This window comes from Cnephaeus nilssonii, assembly GCF_951640355.1.
Source record: "Cnephaeus nilssonii genome assembly, chromosome: X".
NCBI lineage: Eukaryota > Metazoa > Chordata > Mammalia > Chiroptera > Vespertilionidae > Cnephaeus > Cnephaeus nilssonii.
In genome coordinates this window covers 120,004,504-120,026,648 of record NC_137071.1, presented here as the reverse complement: position 1 = coordinate 120,026,648, position 22,145 = coordinate 120,004,504, and the positions used below count along the sequence as shown (strand labels likewise).

Below are 22,145 nucleotides of genomic sequence, written 5' to 3'. Positions count from 1 at the left end.
TTGTTGTTGTTGTTCTTTAAACTTCCCCAACATTTAATTATCACAACCCCTACAAAGTTGACTAGGCTGCCAACAATGTACTGTCTCTTTTTTTTTAAAAAAAATATTTTATTGATCTTTTACAGAGAGAAAGGGATAGAGATAGAGAGTTAGAAACATCGATCAGCTGCCTCCTGCACACCCCCTATTGGGGATGTGCCCGCAACCAAGGTACATGCCTTTGACCGGAATCGAACCCGGGACCCTCCAGTCAGCAGGCCGACGCTCCATCCAACGAGCCAAACCGGTTTCGGCATGTACTGTCTCTTTAAGCGGTTTCCTGGGGCCAGTTCAGTTTACAAAGAAATTCCTGAATCCAGGACAGGGATTGGGAAACAGCGCGGCCAGGAAGGGAAGCACGTGCACCCGGAGGGACAGGTCACGGGCTCCAGGGCGGAGCCGTCCCCTGGTCACTGCGCTGACTCAGTACCAATGCCTAGCGCACACGGGGCCCTCCTGGGCCTGCATCCTGCTCGGCTAACCCTAGGTCGCTGGAGGCTCAAGGGGCGGGGCCTCGCAGGGGCGGGGCCTCGCAGGGGCGGGGCCTCGCAGGGGCGGGGCCTCGCTGCTTACCTGAGTACACAGGCCCAGCGCAGCTTGCGAGCCCAGAGCCCCGCTGCTTCCTCGAAGCCGAGCTGCCCCACGTCCAGCAAACCGATGAGGGGGCGCCGACAGTGGGGTCGGGTGGCCAGGGCACTGGGCACTCTCAGGGGCGGCGCGGGAAGAGTGAGCCAGGGCTTCGGGGCTCTTCCGAGCCGGGGGCTGCACTGGGACTCGGGTCCCTAGGCTCCGCCCTGCATTGTCCCCTGGGTGTTGGGGCGTCGGGCACTGTGTGTTGGGGGAGGGAGCGATGTTTCCGCGCAAGGCACTGTCCAGGAGTGAGGGGGGGGGGGCTGTCCTCGCGCAGGGCACTGTCCTGGGGGGTGGAGGCGCTGTCTCCGTGCAGGGCACTGTCCGGGGGTGGGGTGGGGCGCTGAGCCGCTGAGCCGCTGAGCTGGGAGGGCAGTCAGGGCTGGGCAGGGTCAGTAACCTGCAGAGGCAGCTGAGAGCGGCTGCCCATGGCCGAGGGAAGCCGGCATCACCGTGAGTCACCACATGCTCCGGGGACTGACCAGGTCCTCCGGGTCACCGTGGTCATAGCTCTCGTCCTTTCATGATTACATTTTTAGTGAGTTCTGAGCCACATCTGATTGGAGATAAAGTCTGTAGCTGTCTTGGCTCCTTGAGAATAGGTCACCCCTGGGCTTGGGCAGGCTCCTCGGGCTCAGCACCATTCTGCTCCAACTAGAAGCCCAGCAGGGCGGTCCTGTCACAGCCCCATTGCCCCTTACCGAGTGTGAACCTCACTGGGGTGCAGTATGCTTGTGCAGACCTCAGGGTGTCCCCCCACTGGGGACCACTCATTTCAGATCCCCATGCCACCTTTTCTGTTGCTTCAACTTTGTTCTTCAGATTCCACATATAAGTGAGGTCATACGGTATTTGTCTTTCTCTGACTGACATGTCACTGAGCATAATACCCTCTAGGTCCATCCATGTGGTGGCAAACGGTGACATTTCATTCTTTTTTTTGTGGCTGAGTGATGTTCCATTGTATATAGAGCAGAATGGGTGTTCAGTGGCTGGGATACAGCCTGTGTCCACGGCTTTTTATCTGCTCACTGCTCCATTCCACCTGTAAACAACCAGCTCTCTATCTTAACTGATCAGCCGGGCCTTCTCCCTGCTATCTCCTGTATCTGGCCTAGGCCAGTGTTCATTCACAGGGTGCAAGAAGCTTGCTCTACAGCCTCTACAGTGTTTTAGAAGGAACAGCAAGTGCAAAGGCCCTGAGGCAGGAGTATATTACTGTGTTTCCAGGCTGCTCATGCACCTAGGTGCCCAGATCTTGTGCCTCACTGGGCCCAGGTGGGCACTGCCAACAGTGAAGAGGCACTATACTACTAATATGCTCTCCACGGCCGTTCTTCAACCAGGACCTCAGGTAGCTTCCTGGTGATGAGGCCTCGGAAGATAACCAGCTTTTAAAAACCATGGTTCTATTCTGTGAGTGATGATTGCTCAGGCAGGAAGTCGCACCCATAACACTGCTGAGGGCGGTGGGCTAGTGAGTGAAAAACAGGTCTTGAATCCAACAATTTCTTACCACTCCACTTCTACCACCCTGTTCCAAGATACCATCATCTCTCATCAAGATGATTCCAGTAGCCTTCTAATTGGTCTTTCTGCTTCCACCCTTGCCCTCATGTCTCTGTTCAATATAGCAGCCAGCCAGAGTGACCCTTATTAAATCAATTGATGTCACTCCTCTGTTTAAACATATTGCAATGTGTTTCTCAAACTTCAAAATGCATGCACATTATTTGGAAGATTCTGATTCAGGAGGTCTGAGGTGGGGCTTGAGATTCTGCATTACCAAGAAATTCCCAGGCAAGGCTGATGCTGCAGGTCCATAAACTATGCTTTGGGTAGTTAAGGTCCTACAAGGCCTTGTGTGATCTGGTCCCTGTTATTTCTGCTTTCCCACTATTCCTTCTCCATCACTTACTCTCTCCAGCCACTCTGATCTTGCTACTCTTTAATAATATACTCCTGCCTCAGGGCCTTTGCACTTGCTGTTCCTTCTGACTGAAACACTCCCCTTGGTATGTGCATGGCCTGCTCTCTCACCTCCTATGCTGCACTTTCTACCACCACTCCCCAACCCACTAATGCTTTTGCTTTTTCTCCTTAACACTTTATCACCTCCTGATATCTTATATAATTTATCTTATCATCTGTTCTCCCTACCAGAATGTAAGTGCCATAAAAGCAGATATTTTTATCTTGCTGTAAAACAAGGTCTGGCAGAGTAGGCACTTAATAAATACTTGAATGACTGCTTATAGCCATTAGGTAGACCATGAATCTGAAATATGTTGATAGCTGGTGTGAAAAGAGCCAAAATAACATGAATCTAGCTAGGCATAGGGTTCTCAGAGGAGCAGGGTTGATACCAAGCATCATGCCTGGAACACAACAGACATAAAAATGTTATATCCCCTTTGCTTTTCATCCTTTCACAAAAGTTATTTGAAGTTTTGTCTCACTCTAAGGCTTTATATGTGACTACACAGTGAGCTAATGATGTCCAATATTCACTCTATCATAGTACAAACTTATCTAGTCAGAGATTTTGAAACCTGAAGTAATCTAAAAAGGTAAAATATGCAGAGCTCTTGCTTTTCCTGGTCATATATCCTACCATTAGCTGTCTTGATAAATGACAAGTTTAGAGATCAGAAAGTAAGGCTGGTGGAGGTAAGCAAGACCATAAACCATGACCACAAAGAGAGGGGGCTTGGGAGAAGGGCTCTTGCTCAGAATTCTGAGTATAATTTTGTAGGGGAGAATTGGTGGGGATCACTGAAACATTATTACAACTTACGTTTTTATGCTGCTTTAAACATGTTTTTCAAAATTTGTTAATCTGTATTATTTTATTCCTATGCCATTACTCAGAGGTAAAGTAGCTACTGTCAGTTGAGTAAACTGGAACATGTAAAGACAATAAATGACTTATTCAAGATCCTATTAATAAGCATACGCTTCTCCTGACTTGTTTCCAATGTTGTGGTGATGCTTAAAGTATTTGTTGACCAAAAGATCTTTTGGAGAACAGAGGTTTGATGTGACAAATAACTACAACCTACAGACTACCAATTTACAAGGGGGATGAAGTCTAGAAATTTAAGAGTATATATATGGAAAAGTATAGAGATGGAAGGAATCATGAGTTGGTATGATTGGTCTAGGCTGACAACTGTCTTTTTCTCTCTTAGGATGCACCCATTGAAATCTCTTATATCTTTGAAGGACAGTCACTAGTACACAGGTAATGAACATTTGGAGACTTATTTGAAATGGGTGGTAGATAAAGGTCATCATACCCCAGGAATCCAGGAGGCCCACAGCAACAGATATTTCACGTAAGGGTCACCTTTCTCGTTTGGACCACCTACCCCATTAGGATGGACTGAAAGTAGGACACTGCCATTATTGTAGAAAATTGTTTTTGTTTGCTTTTTAGTATCTTGTTTTTCAGTGATTATAAACTTGAGGATTAGTTGGAGTAGGGTGGTGGCAAAGTGGGTCATGTCTATTGTTTTTATGGGAAAACTCACAATTACATGGGATTAACATATATAATAACCTCTTTTATTTGTATAGCAGCTCTTTGAAAGAATATATATATAAGCTCATTAATTCTTTTATTGACTGGGCCTAAGGAATAGATACAGTCTTAGACCCCCCCTCCCAAAGGCTTTTTGCTCACTAGGAATGAAACAGAGTAAACAGGGAATCAATCTTTGGCTCAATGGTTTCTTTCATTTTAAAAAGCTTTTGGTGTATTTGTTTTTCTTCCTCTGCAGACCAGGAACGACTCGCTTTCGAGAAAATTGGGTGAAGGAAATGGTTGTGGCCAAACATAATATAATGAAGTCATTTCCCTTCTAATTCAGTTGTGTCTGACTCTTACAGAATGTTTTATGATTCGATTTCTAATCAGAATGTATTAAAAAACACCATATTGCACATCAAACCACAAAATATTTATTGAATAATAAACCGGTGACACACAATCCAACTGTATTTTTTTTGCATTCATTCATTTTCCATTTGGCAACTTCCATCATGCTAACAGAATAACCAGTAAGTTGTTTTTTATTTTCTAAAAGGTTTTTCCCATCACTATCTGCATCACTCAGAGTCTTACAAGTATAGAAGTTGAGTTTAGAGAGTTGCTAAACTTCACCTGTCAGACCAACCGAGATTGGTACTTGACTGCCTATCCCCCCATTTGAGCTAAGTGTCCAGCCCAGACACTTTTTTTTTCCCAATTTAAACGCAAGGATATTTTTCCCATTGATTTTTAGAGAGTGGAGGGAGAGACGGAAGGAGGGAGGGAGGGAGGGAGAGAGAGAAGGAGGGAGAGAGGGAGGGAGGGAGGGAGGGAGGGAGGGAGAGAGAGAGAGAGAGAGAGAGAGAGAGAGAGAGAGAGAGAGAGAACGAACCCAGGTACGTGCCCTTGACCAGGAATCGAACCCACACCTTTTGGTACACAGGCCGATGCTCTAACCCCTGGAGCCACACTAGCCAGGGCCAGATATATCTCTTTATGGGCACAACTGGGGAACAGAAAAATGGCAACAATTCTATGGCTCATACTATAACCAGTCTGAAATTCTAAAACTGGGCATGCTGCCTGCCACAACACAGCATTGAAATTATGGCAGCAGGGTTGCTTCAGGAATGGGGGCAATGAAACATGGCTCAGTCTCCACCCTCACTTATTTCTTGTCTTCTTCCCATCCTCACACCAGATTATTACTTGTTCCTACCATCCCTATGAAACTGTCTTTCCTGGCTACAAAATTTTTAAAACACCAAAGACAAATTACATTACAAGTGATTACTTATAGGTACATCAGAATACATATTTACATAGACAAGCACTGGAAGTAAACAGAACCCTAAAGACAATTGATGTGGTAAGACTGTGGGTAATTTTTCTTCTTTTAACTGTTACATTTGTGCAATAAATAAAAAAGGAGGGAAGATCTTAGAGCAACAGGGGAGGAGGTGGGAAACTAGATAAGTCTTCCTTGGAGAAAAATAAAGTATTTCAAATAAAAAGCCTGCCTATTAGACTTATGGCTCAGGTGACTAAACATAGGTTGAAGCAGTAACTCTCATGAGCTAAAAAGAAAATACTTTTAGATTTTTATTCTTCCCTACCCTTTCCCAGAAAATATGCTACCGAAGCTATTCTTGGCACATCTTTCCTGAACAAACCCTGATGAAAGAAATGGTAAAGTTCTGAAATAAATTAACATTTTTTTCCCCATTTACTCAACAAGCATTTGTTGGAGGAGGCAGAATACAATGAAAATGCACAGTATTCATATATTACAAAATTGTTGCATTTGAACTATCTTGCCTACTGAAAATAAGAGAACAATCTCATTCAGTCTTTGGGAGCCAGTAATAAAAAATAATGTTCTCAGAGAACAAAAATTTTAAATGGGGATTGTAAGTTTAGGTTTTATTATACAGGGAAGTAGATAGATTAGGACTCCCAAATTTGGGATCTAGTTTCCTTTTAACTTTTGGAAAAAATAGATTTCTTAGACTAGACAGCAATAATGATAAATATAAATAACTTCAAATTCAGGGGTCATAAATGTTGCTACATGCCAAGTGGCTGTTTTGTTCATTAGTTATGGGTTAAAGGTAGACATTTTCCTAAAACATGCTAAATAGTAAAGCTTCTGATCTATGCTTTGAAATCTAACTGCCTAAAAAAAAAAAAAAAAAAAAAAAAAAGGAAAAGAAATCTGACTGCCTTATTTGAAAACCTTGAAAAAAATACTTTAACCCTTTGCACTTGCTTGCTTTTTTCTCGATTCCTTTATTCTAATGCTAACCGTGTCGAGTCACACTCGACATCTGAGTGCAAAAGGTTAAACTATTCTAAGGGGAGAGGAGAGGGCATTTTATAACAGCAGAGTCAGAATTTCCTTACCATCCAGGTAATTTAAATTTATCCTTGGCACATAATAATGCAGCTCAAAACAATCAACAAAAACAACCCGAGCTTCCACTGTCCCCTCCCCCTTCACTCTTGTGACCTAATGACTAAAATTGAACAAAATAGGGAAGAAAAATGATTGTAATCTCACAGTCCCAGAATTTTCCATTTCTCCAAAATATACTAGTAAAAATCAATAGTAGCCATAAAAAAGTGATAAATTGAGGGGGTTCTATATAAAATTAAAGATAAAACTGCATGACTGATGTAAAAAATAAACTGAAAGGTTTATGTAAAGGAAAGACAAAATTACATAAAGGACAGGCAAAAATGTTTAATATAATTTTAGCTTCATCCTTATAAAACAACTAAGTTAAAGTAATAATTCATTATATTTTTCCGTATTAAATGCCTGACCACAGTTGACTCCCATTTATTTCTAGTATTCAAATTATGATCCAAGTACAGCTTAGATGAAAATAATGTACTTACATTGGCACAACAGTAGACTTCCCAATATTTTATATTTGGAAAACACACTTAACCTGTTAAGAATTTTTAAAACTAATGTTCACATTTTCAATTTATTAAGTCTGTGGGTTAGTTTGCTTTGGGTTTGTGTGTGGGTTTTAGGGTGAGGGTAGGGACTAAAATCAAAATACATTTTGTTCCAGGCAGATTTTATATTGTACAATAAAGTCAATCTTCAAATTCCAGATTTGCTTTTTTTCAGTAATGCCTTAATTTTGTTAACAAAACTGGCCTCCTGTGTGTTTCTATCAATCCATTTATAACACATTCAACATAGAGGAATAATAATTTCCCCCAAGTTCAGTTGGGGCGGGGGTGAGCGTCATGTAGAGCTAAGAGTAGCACTGTACCATGGTGTGAGACAGTGAAACTTATTTTTCATCTCACTGACATCTCTCAATGTCACCTCCCCAAATATAGGATTTCATTCACAATTTGGATTTTTCAACCACGAAGTTTTAATCCAAAATATCCCAAAGTTATATCAATAAGCAGCTTTTTATTGAAGGACTGAAAGAATTAAATAGAAGGCACAGTAGCACTGTAAAGCTTTCCAGATCATAATAACCTTTTTGTATGTATATATGGAACCCAGACTTTTTGTTGAAAATGTCTGCTGAACAATCTGAAAATCTTTATTTGTCATCTTTCCCTTTAGTTTTTCTGTATACCATCTCTCGAAAACTGGCCAGAATCTTGTTTTCTCTTTTTCGTCTCTCTTCTTGGTTAAAGGATGCAAGAGCTCTCTTCTCATCAGCACTATAGATCTGGTTCTCTTTCCGTAGTCGCACAGCCTCCATTCGGCGATGCCTGGAGATAATTTCATTTTTGGTTTAATTTCTCAGTAATTATTCTCATAGTTATTCTCATCATTCCTCATTAACCCTTTTTCTTTTAAAATATATTTTTATTGATTTCAGAGAGGAAGGGAGAGGGAGATAGAAACATCAATGCTGAGAGAATCATTTTTCGGCTGCCTCCTGCACACCCCCTACTGGGGGCCGAGCCTGCAACTCTGAATGTGCCCTTACCAGAATCAAACTGTGACCTCCTGGTTCACAGGTCGACGCTCAACCACTGATCCACACTGGCCAAGCACTAATCCTTTCTTAATACAGAGTGGTTTACTTAAAAATATGACAAATAAAAACTGTTTTTGTAATGGGTTATATTTTCAAAAGATCATTCATTTTATCTGCCGTGTCCTTTGATTTATTTCTAGTATTCAATCAATGATCTCTGATGTCCTGTCAACATTGTGAATGTCATTAATTTCAAATACTAAAGGCATAAGTCTGGTTCTGCTGTTTCCAGTAAAACAACCAGTGCTGGGCTGACCAGCAGACCTTGAGCGATGGATGAACAGATTGCTTTGACACACGTTTCCGTGAAAGAGAGGCTAAGGGATTAGTTTGCTTTAGGAGCAAATAGCCCTGTTCACCTGCCTCCTTTGGCTTGTATTGTAACAACAGCTTGAACTAAAATTAACTATTAGATACTATTAGTAGGGTAAGCATCCTTGAGAAAGCACATGCGTCCTTTAAGCAAGGACATGTCTAAGTAAACACCCGGGGGCTCAGACTTGTTTGGGAAAGTCAAGGCAGGGGCTGCCACCTTTGGCAAGGTCCCCCAGAGGCCTCCGTCCTTTCAGAGATTCCTCCTTCCAGACCTTCCAACCAAGTCCCATGCTTCCCCACAAATCAGAAACAGGCAAATTATATTAAACTTCCTAGGTGATATGTGGAATTGGCTTTTGTGGAATTAATAATAGGATAGATGAAAGATGTAAGCTGTCATCAATTAGGTGGAACTTCTTCAAGGTTCAAATTTATCATAGAACCAAAAGAACCAAGTCTAAATCTACAATTGAATTTAACTCCTTTAGCAGCTCAAAGAAAATAAAGAAGGGATTTAGCACAAGATACAAATCAGTAAAGTATAGAGGCAGGGGCAGAGGGAAACTATTCATGAAAGCCTGACTCTTTTATGTATATATATCCAATCCTATACAGTCAGTTCAAGATGAAGCTTGAGCTTTTCTAGAAAAATAGAGAAAACTGAGTGAGAAGAGGGGAAATCATTTCAGGTTAGTGTGAAAGTGGGGGGAGTGGCAGGATGGAGAGTCAAGGAGATGACAATGTATTTAGGTTGCTCCGGGTACAGTGAGTAGTTTAACTGGAACAGGAAGTGCTATGTGAATGATGCTGTAATAAACACCTATGTAAATATCTCCTAGTACATGGGAATGAGTTTTCTCTTGGGTATCTAGGTATGGAGTTGCTGGGTCATAAAAGTTTATGAATGCTCAACTTTCCAATATAATGTCAGACTGTTTTCCAAGGTGGTTATATCCATTTACACCACCACTAGTAATATTTAAGAGATCCTGTAGATCCACATCCCCTCAAATGCTTGGTATTGTTAGAACTATGAACTTCTGTTTATTAAATGCGAGCAAAATGGTATTTTAAGTGTGTTCTTAATTTCCATTTCCAATGATAATGAACATCTTTATATATATACTAGAGGCCCAGTGCACAAAATTTGTGCACTGGGGGGCGGGGTGTCCCTTAGCCCAGCCTGCACCCTCTCCAATCTGGGATCCCTGTGGGATCGGGCCTAAACCAGCAGTCGGACATCCCTCCCACAATCCGGGACTGCTGGCTCCCAACTGCTTGCCTGCCTGCCTGCCTGATTGCCCCAACCACTTCTGCTTGCCAGCCTGATCACCCATTAACCACTCTGCTGCTGGTCTGGTCATCCCTAACTGCCCTCCCCTGTAGGCCTGGTCACCCCCAACTGCCCTCCCCTGCAGGCCTGGTCCCCCCAACTGCCCTCCCCTGCAGGCCTGTTCGCCCCCAACTGCCCTCCCCTGTTGGCCTGATTGACTATAACTGCCCTCCCCTGCTGGCCATCTTGTGATGACATGGGTGTGGCCATCTTATGACCACATGGGGGTGGCCATCTTGTGTGAGGGCATGACAGTCAATTTGCATATTACCTCTTTATTATAGAGGATATATATAGGGCGTAATGTCACAGGAAGGTCATGGTATCCTGCCACCTGTGAGGAGTAAGCCCAAGTTGCTGTTGGATGTGTTATACACAGAGGAGCCATTATTCAGGCACTCTGCTCTCTCCACATCCACCATCTTTAAAATATGTATATATTTTTAATTGATTTCAGAGAGGAAGGGAGAGGGAGAGAGAAATAGAAACATCAACCCGGGCATGTGCCCTGACTGGGAATCAAATCCATGACCTCCTGATTCATAGGTGGACACACAACCACTGAGCCACACAGGTCGGGCATGATCATCTTTTTATGTGTTTATAGGTCATACATATTTTTTCTGACAAATGCCTCTTTGTATCATTTTCCCACTTTCTTTTTTGTTTTAAATATATTTTTCTTGCTTCTTTCTTATCTTAGCTTGGAAGTTGTCTTTTTACTTATTTTAAGATGCCTTTTGATGAACAAAAGTTCGTACTTTTAACCTAGGCAAATTTATCAATATTTTATCTTATGGTTATTCCATATTTTTGCCCTTTAAAAAACACTTCCTCCACCCCAAGTTCTAATAGATATCTGCTCATATTTTATACTGAGGATTAAAGTTGTTTTTGACATTTAAGTTCTTAACCTAGCTGTACTGATTTTTAAATGTGGTAATATAGGGTTCTACTTTCATCTTTTCCCATACACATAACCATTTTTTTCCTGAACCATTTACTGAATAGTTCCTTCTTTCCCCAGTGATTCTATAGGCTATCTCTTTCATATCTCTAAGTTCCTACATGTATGGCTCTGTCCCTGGACTCTATATTTTATTCCATTGAACAATTCATTTGTTCCCCAATACTTTTGAAAGTGCTGTAAGCTTCATAATAAGTCCTCATATCTGGTAGGGCAAGTCTCATCTTCCTCTTCTTCAGAAGTGAACAGGCTATTCTTGGCCCTCTAGTCTAACAAATACATTTTAAAACCAACTTACTAAGTATCACGAAAAACTTTGTTGTGATTTTGATGAGAACTTTACTGAATCTACAGATCAATTTGGGAAGAACTGATAACTTTACAATATTGCCTTTCTGTCCATGAACATGGCATCTCTCCATTTATTTCTATTTTTTAATGTCTCTTAATGTTTTATAGTTTTCCCTGTAGAGGTCCTAGACATTTTTTATTAAGATTTATTCATGCTGGGCTGGTGTGGCTCAGTGGTTGAATGTCGACCCATGAATCAAGAGGTCCTTGGTTCCATTCCCAGTCAGGGCACATGCCCATGTTGCGGGCTTGAACCCCAGTAGGGGTGTGCAGGGCAGCCGATCGATGTCTCTTTCTCATTGAAGTTTTTATCTCTCTATCCCTCTCCCTCTAAAATAAATAAAACATATTTAAAAAATATTTATTCCTAAATCCTTCATATTCTCTGATACTATTACAAACGTTGTTTACTTTTTATTTAATTACATTTTCTAGTTGTTTGTTGATGGTGCATAGAAATGAAATTGATTTTTGTGTATTAATCTTATATACAACCATTTGTTAAACCCTCTTATTATTTTAATTTATCTCTAGGTTCTTTAGGATGTTCTATATAAACAATCCATCTCATTCACAAAAAATGACTGTGTTATATCTTCATTTCCAGTCCTTATGCCTCTAATTTCTTTTTATCTTATTGTGCTGATTCTCAGATATAATATTCTTAAATGTTGGGCCTCAGAATTATAAGATTCTGGAAGTACTTCAGGGGTACTGCAAATATTTGCCTCCAATTTTATTTTAAAATACGTATCTACCTTTAGAAGTTTATAAAGTTTTTAAAATTACAAACTTCAGTTTGATCTTGGTAGAAATGCCCTTTTCATTTTCCTTGTTCTTTCTGGTACTTTGCTTCTCTTCCCTAATTTTATATTCATTCCCCCATGTTGAACCTGATGTCTGTCATAATCCTTTTCTGCTCTTCATTCTCAGAGTCCACAGAGAACTAGAGAGTCCATGTTTTCTGAGTCCACAGAGGCAAACTTAGAAACCAGGAAACATTGTTTTATGAAAATACTTTCCTCATGAGGCAGTAATAAATAGCTGAATTTAACTATATCCTCCAGAGGACAAACTATCTGTACCAAAATATGAAATAAGAAAGGATACTGGAAAGACTGATTCTTTGACACAGCCGAGTTTGAGGCTCAGTTTCATACATGCTTAGAATTTTAGACAACTACATTTATATTAATAAAACCAGTATTAAAACAATATTTATACTTTACTTTTCATTAGGAATGATCACTTAATGAAAATCAATCACCAAATATAAACCTAGTAGTGAGAAAGAAGGAAATGATGTAATCATAAAAATTGACTTCAATGCCAAGAACGTACCTGCTACCACTCATTACATAACCCGAGCATTCAAATGATGCAATTTCTTCACTTGTCAAACCAATTTCACCTCTTCGTGGGATACGTTTTCCAGCTTTTACATATTCAGCCATAGCTGCACCTTCCCCAGGTAACAGAGCATGGCCATAGCTACAAAGTAATTCAGAATTCAGAAAAGGTTCATTATAAAAACCTCATCATCTAAAGAGAGCACAAAAATTCATTTTCTCTCAGCAAACATTAGGAATAACAATTGCTGAGTGGAAGCATGTTACGAAGCCCAATATTAATTAATTTAATTAGTAACCTATGTAACTAACCCAGAAGTGCAGAGATATTTTGGAAGAATAAAAGAACTGGTGTTAGTATGTATAGATTCATATTTTACAATTATGGATAAATTTATCCCTACAGGTACTGCTTTTACTGCTTCTTTCAGCGAATTTCTTTTCCTTTAAAAAAAATAAAGAAATAATATAGCTCAAATTTAACATACTGTTTAGCCTTATAACCAATAATAACACAGTAACAATTTTCTATTACCTTTCATTCAAGGGGACTTTAAAACCTATCATCCCTTCATTCAATTCATTGAACAATTCTTAAATACATACTAAGCAAAAATAATCTCTGATCTTGTAGGATTTACATATTAATAAGAATATAATTGAAATACAATGTAGAATATATAATACATACCACAAAAGAAATAGAAAATTCTATGAGGATTAAAGGATGAAAGAGGGGTAGGAACCACACCTACTTGTGGAGGTACTGGGAATCAGCACATGCCCCTCCTATTTAAATGGGCTTTGAAGGATGGTAAGGGTTTTAACAGGAAGAAATTTGAGGTATTGAAGAAAACAGGGCTGAGGAAAATAGGGAAAGCCTGTTGGAGGAAGAAACAAGGGAAACAAGGCACAATGTGGGAAAGTGCACAGTAAACACAGGAAAATTTAGTTCAGCTCAGTTGGAACATGGGGTATAAATGAGGGAGCAGAGGGAGATAAGCTTGGAAAGGAAGTTAGGGGACTACTTTTGGGAAGCTACTTTGTAAATGCACTGTCAACTTACTTCAGAGGTTTATCATCTTGAGATGCAAGTGTTTTTGGAGCCTCTGGGCCAATTAAATCTGAGGGTTCTTCAGGCTCTGCATGAAAGATGTTCAGAAAAATAATTCACATTTTGACAAATTGGTTAATTTAATGTTTTATCTGTTCTGAGTCAAAGTCTATCAGAAGAACCTACTTGATCGATCCTTCCAGGGATTCTCCAGAAACTCTTCTTGGGAATCTTTAGAGCTTGAGTCACTGGAATCTTTTCTGCTCTTCTTAGACTTCTTTTTCTTGTATTTCTTCCTGTAATTATTATAATTTGATACAAATTGACTTAATATTCCCATTTAAAGGGTACATTATTTTTTTCAAGGCAATGAAAAGACTGATTAAAATTATATGAATTCTCAGCTTATTCAAACTTTTTAGAAAATTTTAATTTAAAAATCTAACTTATTTAACCAAATTATGTTTCACTATAAAAAAAATATCCCTAAAGGGAAAAATGAAATAAAGTTCTAATGATATAGAAAGATAACAGAAATAAAGCAGTTTAAAAAACAGCTCTTACCAATTTGAGCATCAATAATTTCAAGTGTAATAGATTAAAAAACTTTAAACATGTATCATGTATCAATACTTGGGTTCATAATGATGTTAAAATAACCCAGCTCATTATTTAAAAAACTCATAAAACAAAAAAGATAAGAAACTGGGGGGTAAGAGACCAACCAAAGGACTTGTATGTATGCATGTAAGCATAACCAATGGACACAGACAGTAGGGGTGTGAGGGCCTGTGCTGGGGGGCGGGAGCGGACTGGGAGAGGTCAATGGGGGAAAAAGGAGACATGCTAATACTTTCAACAATAAAGAATTTTTAAAAAGTAAGCAATTATCCTGTCCTTCCTATATAAACTGTACTTCGGGGTTGCCAAATAGTTGATGAGGGTAGGTTTCTCTTATAAATACAGAGGACAGAACATGTTAAAAGGACATGATAATACAATCAGCAAAATCCATACTGCAGGAAATTCTACAGGACGAACGATTTGATTTCTTCAACAATTTGCAAGAACAAAAATAGGAGAGGATAGAGATGTAAGAGACATATAAATCAATGGCAATTTATGACATTACTTGGAGCCTGATTTGAATATACTGTACAAAAAACTATCAAGAATTGAGAGATTGTTAAATATTTTTAGTACTGTAGTTACGATTTTTTTTTTTTTTTTAAAGAATGCCTATCTTTTAGAGAAACATGGTGGTTTATGGATGGAATGATATCTGGGATTGGTATCAAAATAATGGGAGGGGGGAAGTAGAGACTGCCCATGAGTTGGTAATTGTGCAAGCTGGGCAATAGTTACATGGGGGATCATTTTACTGTTTTATGTAATTTTATATATATTTGAACTTTTCCATAATAAAAATTAAAGAACAAAACTGACGATCTGCGTTTCTTCTTCTTTTCCTTTTTCTTGGCTTTCTTTGATCTCCTTTTTGTGTCTTCATCTGCAAATGAAAGCACATTAGAAATTTTTAAAAAATTTAACTCTATACCCCCGATACTTTTGAGTAAATATCCCATTGCTGTTCTATTTGTTGTTACACAGAATTAATTAATTCATTTATTGCTACTTGTCAGTAAGTGTGCTAGGCACTGGGGACACAGAAGTTAAAGTCACACTAAGTAGTTGGTGATATGGGGTATTATTTTTGTTACATGAAATAACATATTGTTATTAAATAGGAAAATGTCACAGAAAGAGATGTATACAGAAATCCTTGGGGTAGCAGTGTGATATTTGTAATTTACATAGACTATCTCAGCAAAAAAAATATTTGAAGCAAATATTTCAAAATACTAACAATTGTTAAAATCTAGGTGATATGTATATGGTTTTATGCTATTCTCTTTACTTTTCTGAATGTCTGGGTATCTTCATGATGGAAAGAGAGAAAACCCTATGTGTGTTTGGGGGGATGCTTTCCAGGGGCTCAGTCTAATGGAGGAGACAGAGGTGAAGAGATAAATAGAATCTGGAGTGATAGGGGGAAACCTGGGGCACTCTGGGCCTACAGGAGTCTCAAACTCAGGCTGATATGGAGAGGGTAGTTGAGGAACTGTTGGCCAGGCAAAGGTGACTCAAAAGCTACTTGTTTTTAAAATGAATTTCTAAAGAAAAAAAAAATACAATAAAATCAGTTTTATTACAAAAGTAATGCATGCTAATTGCTGAAATGAGTAAGCCAAGCCATATGCAGGGAGAGACTGGCATTGCAGGCAGACAGACTATCTGTATCAAGTAACAAAATCAAGAGAAAGAACATGGGATATTGAGGAGACAAAGTAGTTCTCAAGCTACAGAGGATGCTCTGAGAGAAAGTGAGAGAGTATATGTGATTAGAGTGGATTAATCAAGGTCTGAACTTTACCCTGAAGGCCATGAAGAGCTACTAAATGAAGCATTTTAAGTAGGGGACTGAGATATTCAGATTTGTGCTTTAACACGTTAAGCGCCAAGCCTGTTTGGTCTTCCTTTCTGTTTCAGTCACTGGTGACTGACATGGCGCTTAACGTGTTAAGAAAGTCCAGTCTTCCAGCAATGAGGAAGAAAAGTGACAATGGAGGCTAGGCAACCCAGGTGACATGAGAGGAAGGGGTACATTTGTGTAATGTGTCCTTAGAGGAGGCATCATCTGTCAATCATTAGCCAGGACTGGGCACAAAAAAGGTGGCTTTTTGATGCGTCACCCACAGGGGTGTCTTCCTTCCTTAAATCAGCTGCCAGCCTGAAGGGGGAACTTTATGTGTAACCTTTTGAAAATTGCACAAAGGTTCCCACGGAGTGTGAGAATTACACAAAAGAGCTGCTCCTCTGGGCTGATGCAGCCCTGTACGGCTTGGTTTGGCACCACACGCCTTGCAGCCCAATCCCAACTTGGTTCAGTGCCACAGGCCTTGTACAACTACACACAAACAATCTAGAGTCACTCTGCTTAGGTTTGAATCCAAAATGTGTGACCTTGAGGGTGGTACTTTAAGCTGCTCTGTGCCTCCCTTTCCCCATCTCTAAGATGTATGCTACAGTTACTGTATGGATTAACTAGCAAGGACTTAGCAGGGTGCCGGACACAAAGTCAGTAAGTGTTAATTAAAAGACTCTTGACTATTATTATTGTTTTTAAGAAACTACTTCTGAAATAAACTTTAAGAAGTAAAAGTAGTTTTGAAGGGAGGCTTGCAGAATGATGTTGACTTTCTTACCACTGGAGTCTGTTTCAGAATCAGAGTCACTGTCGCTATCGTCAGAATACTTCTTGTGTTTTCTTTTAGATGATTTTTTCTTTCTCCGTTTCTTGGACCTTTCTTTTGAATGGCTAGACTTCTTCTTCTTCTTCTTTTCTTCTACATAAAATACAAATAAAAACTAACGTCTAAAGAAGTATTACTGAATACCAATTTTACTGTATTTGAAATACTCAAAAGGAATGTGATAGACAATTTGAACAAAATTAATGCCTAATGTTCAACTATTTATAAACTTATTTTTTAAACTTCTAAATAAAAAAGCTCTGCATTTAAAATAATACCTTCTGAAGTAGAAGCTGAAGTGGTGCTTTTCTTTGGCTCTTCATCCTCTACTGGTGTATGTTCATCAGAGCTGAATTTAAAAAAGATGGTTGTAAGAATCAGAAAACTGGTGGGCCAGTCAAGATGATGGAATAGGTAAACATGGTACTTGGAACTTCCTACAACCACATCAAATTACAACTAAACTACAGAACAACCATCATTCAGAACCACCTGAAATCTAGCTGAACTAAGTCCTACAACTAAAAATATACAGAAGAAGCCACATCGAGACTGGTAGGAGAGGCAGAGACACTGAATGGGCTAGTCCCACACCCACGTGTGGCAGTTAAAAATTGGGAGGGATACCTTGGATGCAGAGTTCACCCCTGAGAAGCGAGGGGTCCACTCCCACACCAAGCCCCCCAACCCAGGGTTCCAGTGCCAGTAAGAAAAGGTACCATAACTCCTGGCTCTAAAAACAACCAGGGGTTGTGCCTGAGTGAGAGAAAGGGTGCTGGAGACCCAGGGATTCCTCTTAAAGGGCCTACAAATGGACTTACTCAGACTCACTCACTCTGAGTTTTAGCACTGGGGCAGCAGCTCAAAAGGCATCAGGGACATATGGGGAGAAACTAAATTCTCAGGGCAAGGGCTGGAACTTCCTACAACCACAGCTTTCTCCCAGACAGAAGTGGTGGCAGAGGCCATTGTTCCCTTGATGAACGCTTGCCACACAGAGCCAGCAAGTGGGTGCCATATCTGAGTCTCCATCAAGCTGACTAAGAATGTTTGCTCTGCCTGGTGATTTCCTGAGACCTCATCACTCCCAACTTTCAGGCCCACCAAAGCCTTTTCCAGTGGCTTTTCTCTGTTGCCTCATGCTTTGGACTTTCCTAAAATCTCTCAAACAAGCAGCATCTGGCTTCTTTGTATCCTGCGTCTCTTGCTAAGTGGTCCCAGGCCCAGCACTAGTGATAACCAGACTTGGTTTGCAGCTTGGTCTCTCTCAGGTACCTCCAAGACCAGCACAAGTAGCAGCCATATGCAGTAGCTCATGTCAGTGGACCCAGGCAGGGCACAGGCTGTGGCTGACCATGCACCTTCCAGGAGGCCCCAGAGACAGCATACCTGGTGGACAGCTTCATACCATGCTGGATTATATCCCAACTACCTTCACGAGTGACACACTCAAAGTGACACACCAATATGTGGGTTCAGCAGACACCAAAGCCCCATTGAAGTAAGTCCTGTTCTGTGGGGTTGGCCACTGCACAGCAGCTCCTCTGCTGTACTTATAGCTGGTCCTTGCAGCCGAGTGGCCTGGGGGTGGGGGGGGGTGGTCAATCCCTCCCAATGCCATGCCAACAGCAATCAAGGCTCAATTACAACAGAATAGTGCACACAGCCCATGCAGGGGGTGCATCTGGAATGCCCAGCTTAGGTGACCAGGAACACTGTGCCACTGTGCCCTACTAGATACCTACCACATAAGGCCACTCTACCAAGATTGGGAGACATAGCAGCTCTACATGATACATAGAAACAAACACAGGGAGGCTGCCAAAATGAGGAGACAAAGAAACAGGTCCCAAATGAAGAACAGAACAAAACTCCAGAAAAAGAACTAAGCAAAATGGAGACAAGCAATCTACAAGATGCAAAGTTCAAAACACTGGTTATAAGGATGTTCAAGGAACTTAGAATTTCAACAGCATAAAAAAAAAGGACATGGAGCCCTGGTTGGTTGATCAGTGGTTAGAGTGTCATCCTATAGACTGAATGGTTGCAGATTTGATTCCTAGTGAAGGGCATATACCTCATATATAGGCTCGATCCCTGCCCTGATCAGGGCATATGTAGCAGGCAACCAATCGATGTCTGTCTCTGTCTGTCTGTCTGTCTGTCTGTCTGTCTGTCTGTCTCTCTCTCTCTCTCTCTCCTTTCCCTCCTCTCAGGTGAGGATTAATAATAAAAAAGGACATGGAGCCTGGCCCGTATGGCTCGGTTGGTTGCAGGACTGACCCGTACATGGGTTCTATTCCTGGTCAGGGCACATGTGGGAGGCAGCTGATTGCTGTTCCTCTTTCACACTGTCTCCCTCTATCTTCTTCTCTCTCTTAAAATCAAGAAATAAATATCCTCAGGTAAGGATTAAAAAAATAAAATAAGGACATGGAAACTATAAAAAAGGACCAGTCAGAAATGAAGGATACAGTAACTGAAATGAAGAATAAATTACAGGGAATCAACAATAGAGTAGATGAAGCAATGAATCAAATTAGCGATTTGGAAAATAAGGAAGCAGAAAACACTCAATCAGAACAACAAAAAGAATTTTAAAAAAAATGAGGATAGTGTATGGAGCCTTTGGGACAACTTCAAGCATACCAACATTCGTACCATGGGTGTGCCGCAAAGAGAAGAGAGACAGCAAGGAACTGAAAACCTATTTGAAAAATATAATGATAGAAAACTTCCCTAACCTGGTAAAGAAAGTATACATAGAAGTCCAGGAAGCACAGAAAGTCGCAAATGTAAATTAAACCAAAGAGGCCTATACCAAGATACATTATAATTAAAATGTCAAAAGTTAAAGACAAGGAGAGAATATTTTAAAAAAATTTTACTTATTGGTTTGAGAGAGAGAGAGAGAGAGAGAGAGAGAGAGAGAGGGAGGAAGACAGAGATTAATTTGTTGTTCCACTTATTTATGCATTCATTAGTTGATTCTTGTATGTGCCCTGACTGGGATCAAACCTGCAACCTGGGCATATTAGGACACTGTTCTAATCAACTGAGATACCTGGCCAGTGCCAAAGAGAATCTTAAAAGCAGCAAGAGAAAAGCAGTTAGTAAACTATAAGGGAGCTCCCATACTACTATCAGCTGATTTCTCAAGAGAAACTTTGCAAGCCAGAGGGATTGGCACAAAATATTCAAAGTGATGAAAAGCAAGGATCTACAACCAAGATTACTCTATACAGCAAAGCTATTATTTAGAATCAAAGGACATATAAAGAAGTTCCCAGACAAGAAAAAGCTAAGGTGTTCATCACCAACAAATCAGTATTACAATAAACATTAAGGTGTCTTCAAGAAGAAGAAAAGACAAAAAATATGAATAACAAAATGGCAATAAATACATTATCAATAATTACTTTAAATACAAATAGATTAAATGCTCCAATTGAAAGATATATGGTGAGCCTTGGCTGGGTTGCTCAGTTTGTTGGAGTGTAATCCTGTACACCAAAAAGTTGCAAGTTCAATCCCTTGTCTGGGTACGTATGGGAAACAACTAATCAATGTTTCTCTCTCACATTGATGTCCCCCCCCCTTTCTCTCCGCCCCCCTTCCTCTCTTTCTAAAATCAATAAAAACATATCCTCAGGTGAGGATTTTTTAAAAAAAAGATATACAGTGACTAAATGGATAATAAAATAAGACTTTTACATATGCTATCTACAAGAGACTCACTTCAGATTGAAAGACACACACAGACTGAAAGTAAATGGATGGAAAATATATTTTTCTGAAAATGGAAACAAAACAAAACAAAAAGCTGGGGTAGCAATACTTAATATCAGATAAAATAGACTTTAAAGCAAAGGCTATAATAAGAGACAAAGAAGAATCCAGCAACTTCACTTCTGGGTATTTCTCCAAAGAAACCCAAAACACTAAATTGAAAAGACATAGAGCCCTGGTGGGGTAGCTCAGTTGGTTAAAGCATTGTCCCAATATGCCCTTGGTGGGTTCAATCCTCAATTAGGGAACATACAAGAACCAACTAATGAATGCATAAATAAGTGAAACAACAAGTCAATGTCTCTCTCAAATTAAAACTAAAAACTAAAAATAAAAGATATATAATCCATGTTTATTGCAGCATTACTAATAATAGCCAAGATATGGAAGCAACCTAAGTGTCCATCAATAGATGGCATGGCCCATCCAGTGTGGATCAGTGGTTGAGCGTTGACCTATGAACTAGGAAGTCACAGCTGAAGTGCCAGTCAGGGCACATGCCTGAGTTGTGGGCTCAATCCCTGGTAGGAAGCAGCTGATCAATGATTTTCTCTCATCATTGATGTTTCTGTCTCTCTCCCTCTCTCTTCCTCTCTGAAATCAATAAAAATATATATATTTAAAAAGATGAAATGGATGGACCTAGAGGGTATTATGCTAAGTTAAATAAGTCAGACAGAATTTTAAAAAAGCCAAATGATTTCACTTATATGTGGAATCTAAAAAACAAATAAGCAGAACAGAACAGACTCATAGATACAGAGAACATTTCGATGGTTACCAGATGGGAGAAGGGTTGTGGGGATGGGTAAAGAAGGTGAAGGGATTTAGAAGTACAAATTGGTAGTTACAGAATAGTCAAAGGATGTAAAATATAGCTTAGGAAATATAGTCAATAATTATATATGGTATCAGATGGGTACTCTATTTATCAGGGTGATCACTTCATAAGTTATATAAATGTCTAATCACGAGGTTGTACACCTGAAACTAATATAATATTGTATGTCAACTGTAATTTAAAAAGAAAAAAAAAAGAGAGAAACCAAGATGGCGGCATAGGTAAACACCTGAAATTGCTGCCTCGAACAATCACTTCAAAACTACAACTAAAAGACAAAACGGACATCATCCAGAACCACAGGAAGGCTGGCCGAGTGGAAATTCTACAACTAGAAGGGAAGAGAAAAGCACACTGAGACTCAGAGGAGGTGCAGGAGTAAAGTACAGAGGTACAGAGGTGCGCGAGCGGAAAGGGCTGGCAACTGAGTACGCGGCTGTCTTTTTCTTTTTTTTAACAATGAAAATTTTTTAAATGTAAGAATATAGCTGTTTTGCGGTTGTCTTTTTCAATCGGGAGGGAGACAGAAGTTCCCGACTGCTCTGAACTCCAGTTCTGGGCGAGACTCTGGGGACCCAGACTCATACAGGGAAAACTGGACTGGCTGGC

General features: G+C 40.1%; 1 protein-coding gene across 1 annotated transcript in view; it reads right to left on the bottom strand.

The window, feature by feature from the left end:
* Positions 1-4,623: 4,623 nt before the first annotated feature.
* Positions 4,624-22,145, bottom strand: part of NKAP (NFKB activating protein) — a 36,212-nt gene continuing 18,690 nt past the window's right edge. Inside the window, exons 3-9 of the mRNA XM_079765436.1 lie at positions 17,185-17,255; positions 16,859-16,999; positions 15,039-15,102; positions 13,779-13,888; positions 13,605-13,680; positions 12,531-12,680; positions 4,624-7,951 (exon numbers count right to left, since the gene is read on the bottom strand). Coding sequence (XP_079621562.1) covers positions 7,777-7,951; positions 12,531-12,680; positions 13,605-13,680; positions 13,779-13,888; positions 15,039-15,102; positions 16,859-16,999; positions 17,185-17,255 — 787 coding nt within the window. The 3' untranslated portion in view covers positions 4,624-7,776. The remainder of the gene's footprint in view (positions 7,952-12,530; positions 12,681-13,604; positions 13,681-13,778; positions 13,889-15,038; positions 15,103-16,858; positions 17,000-17,184; positions 17,256-22,145) is intronic.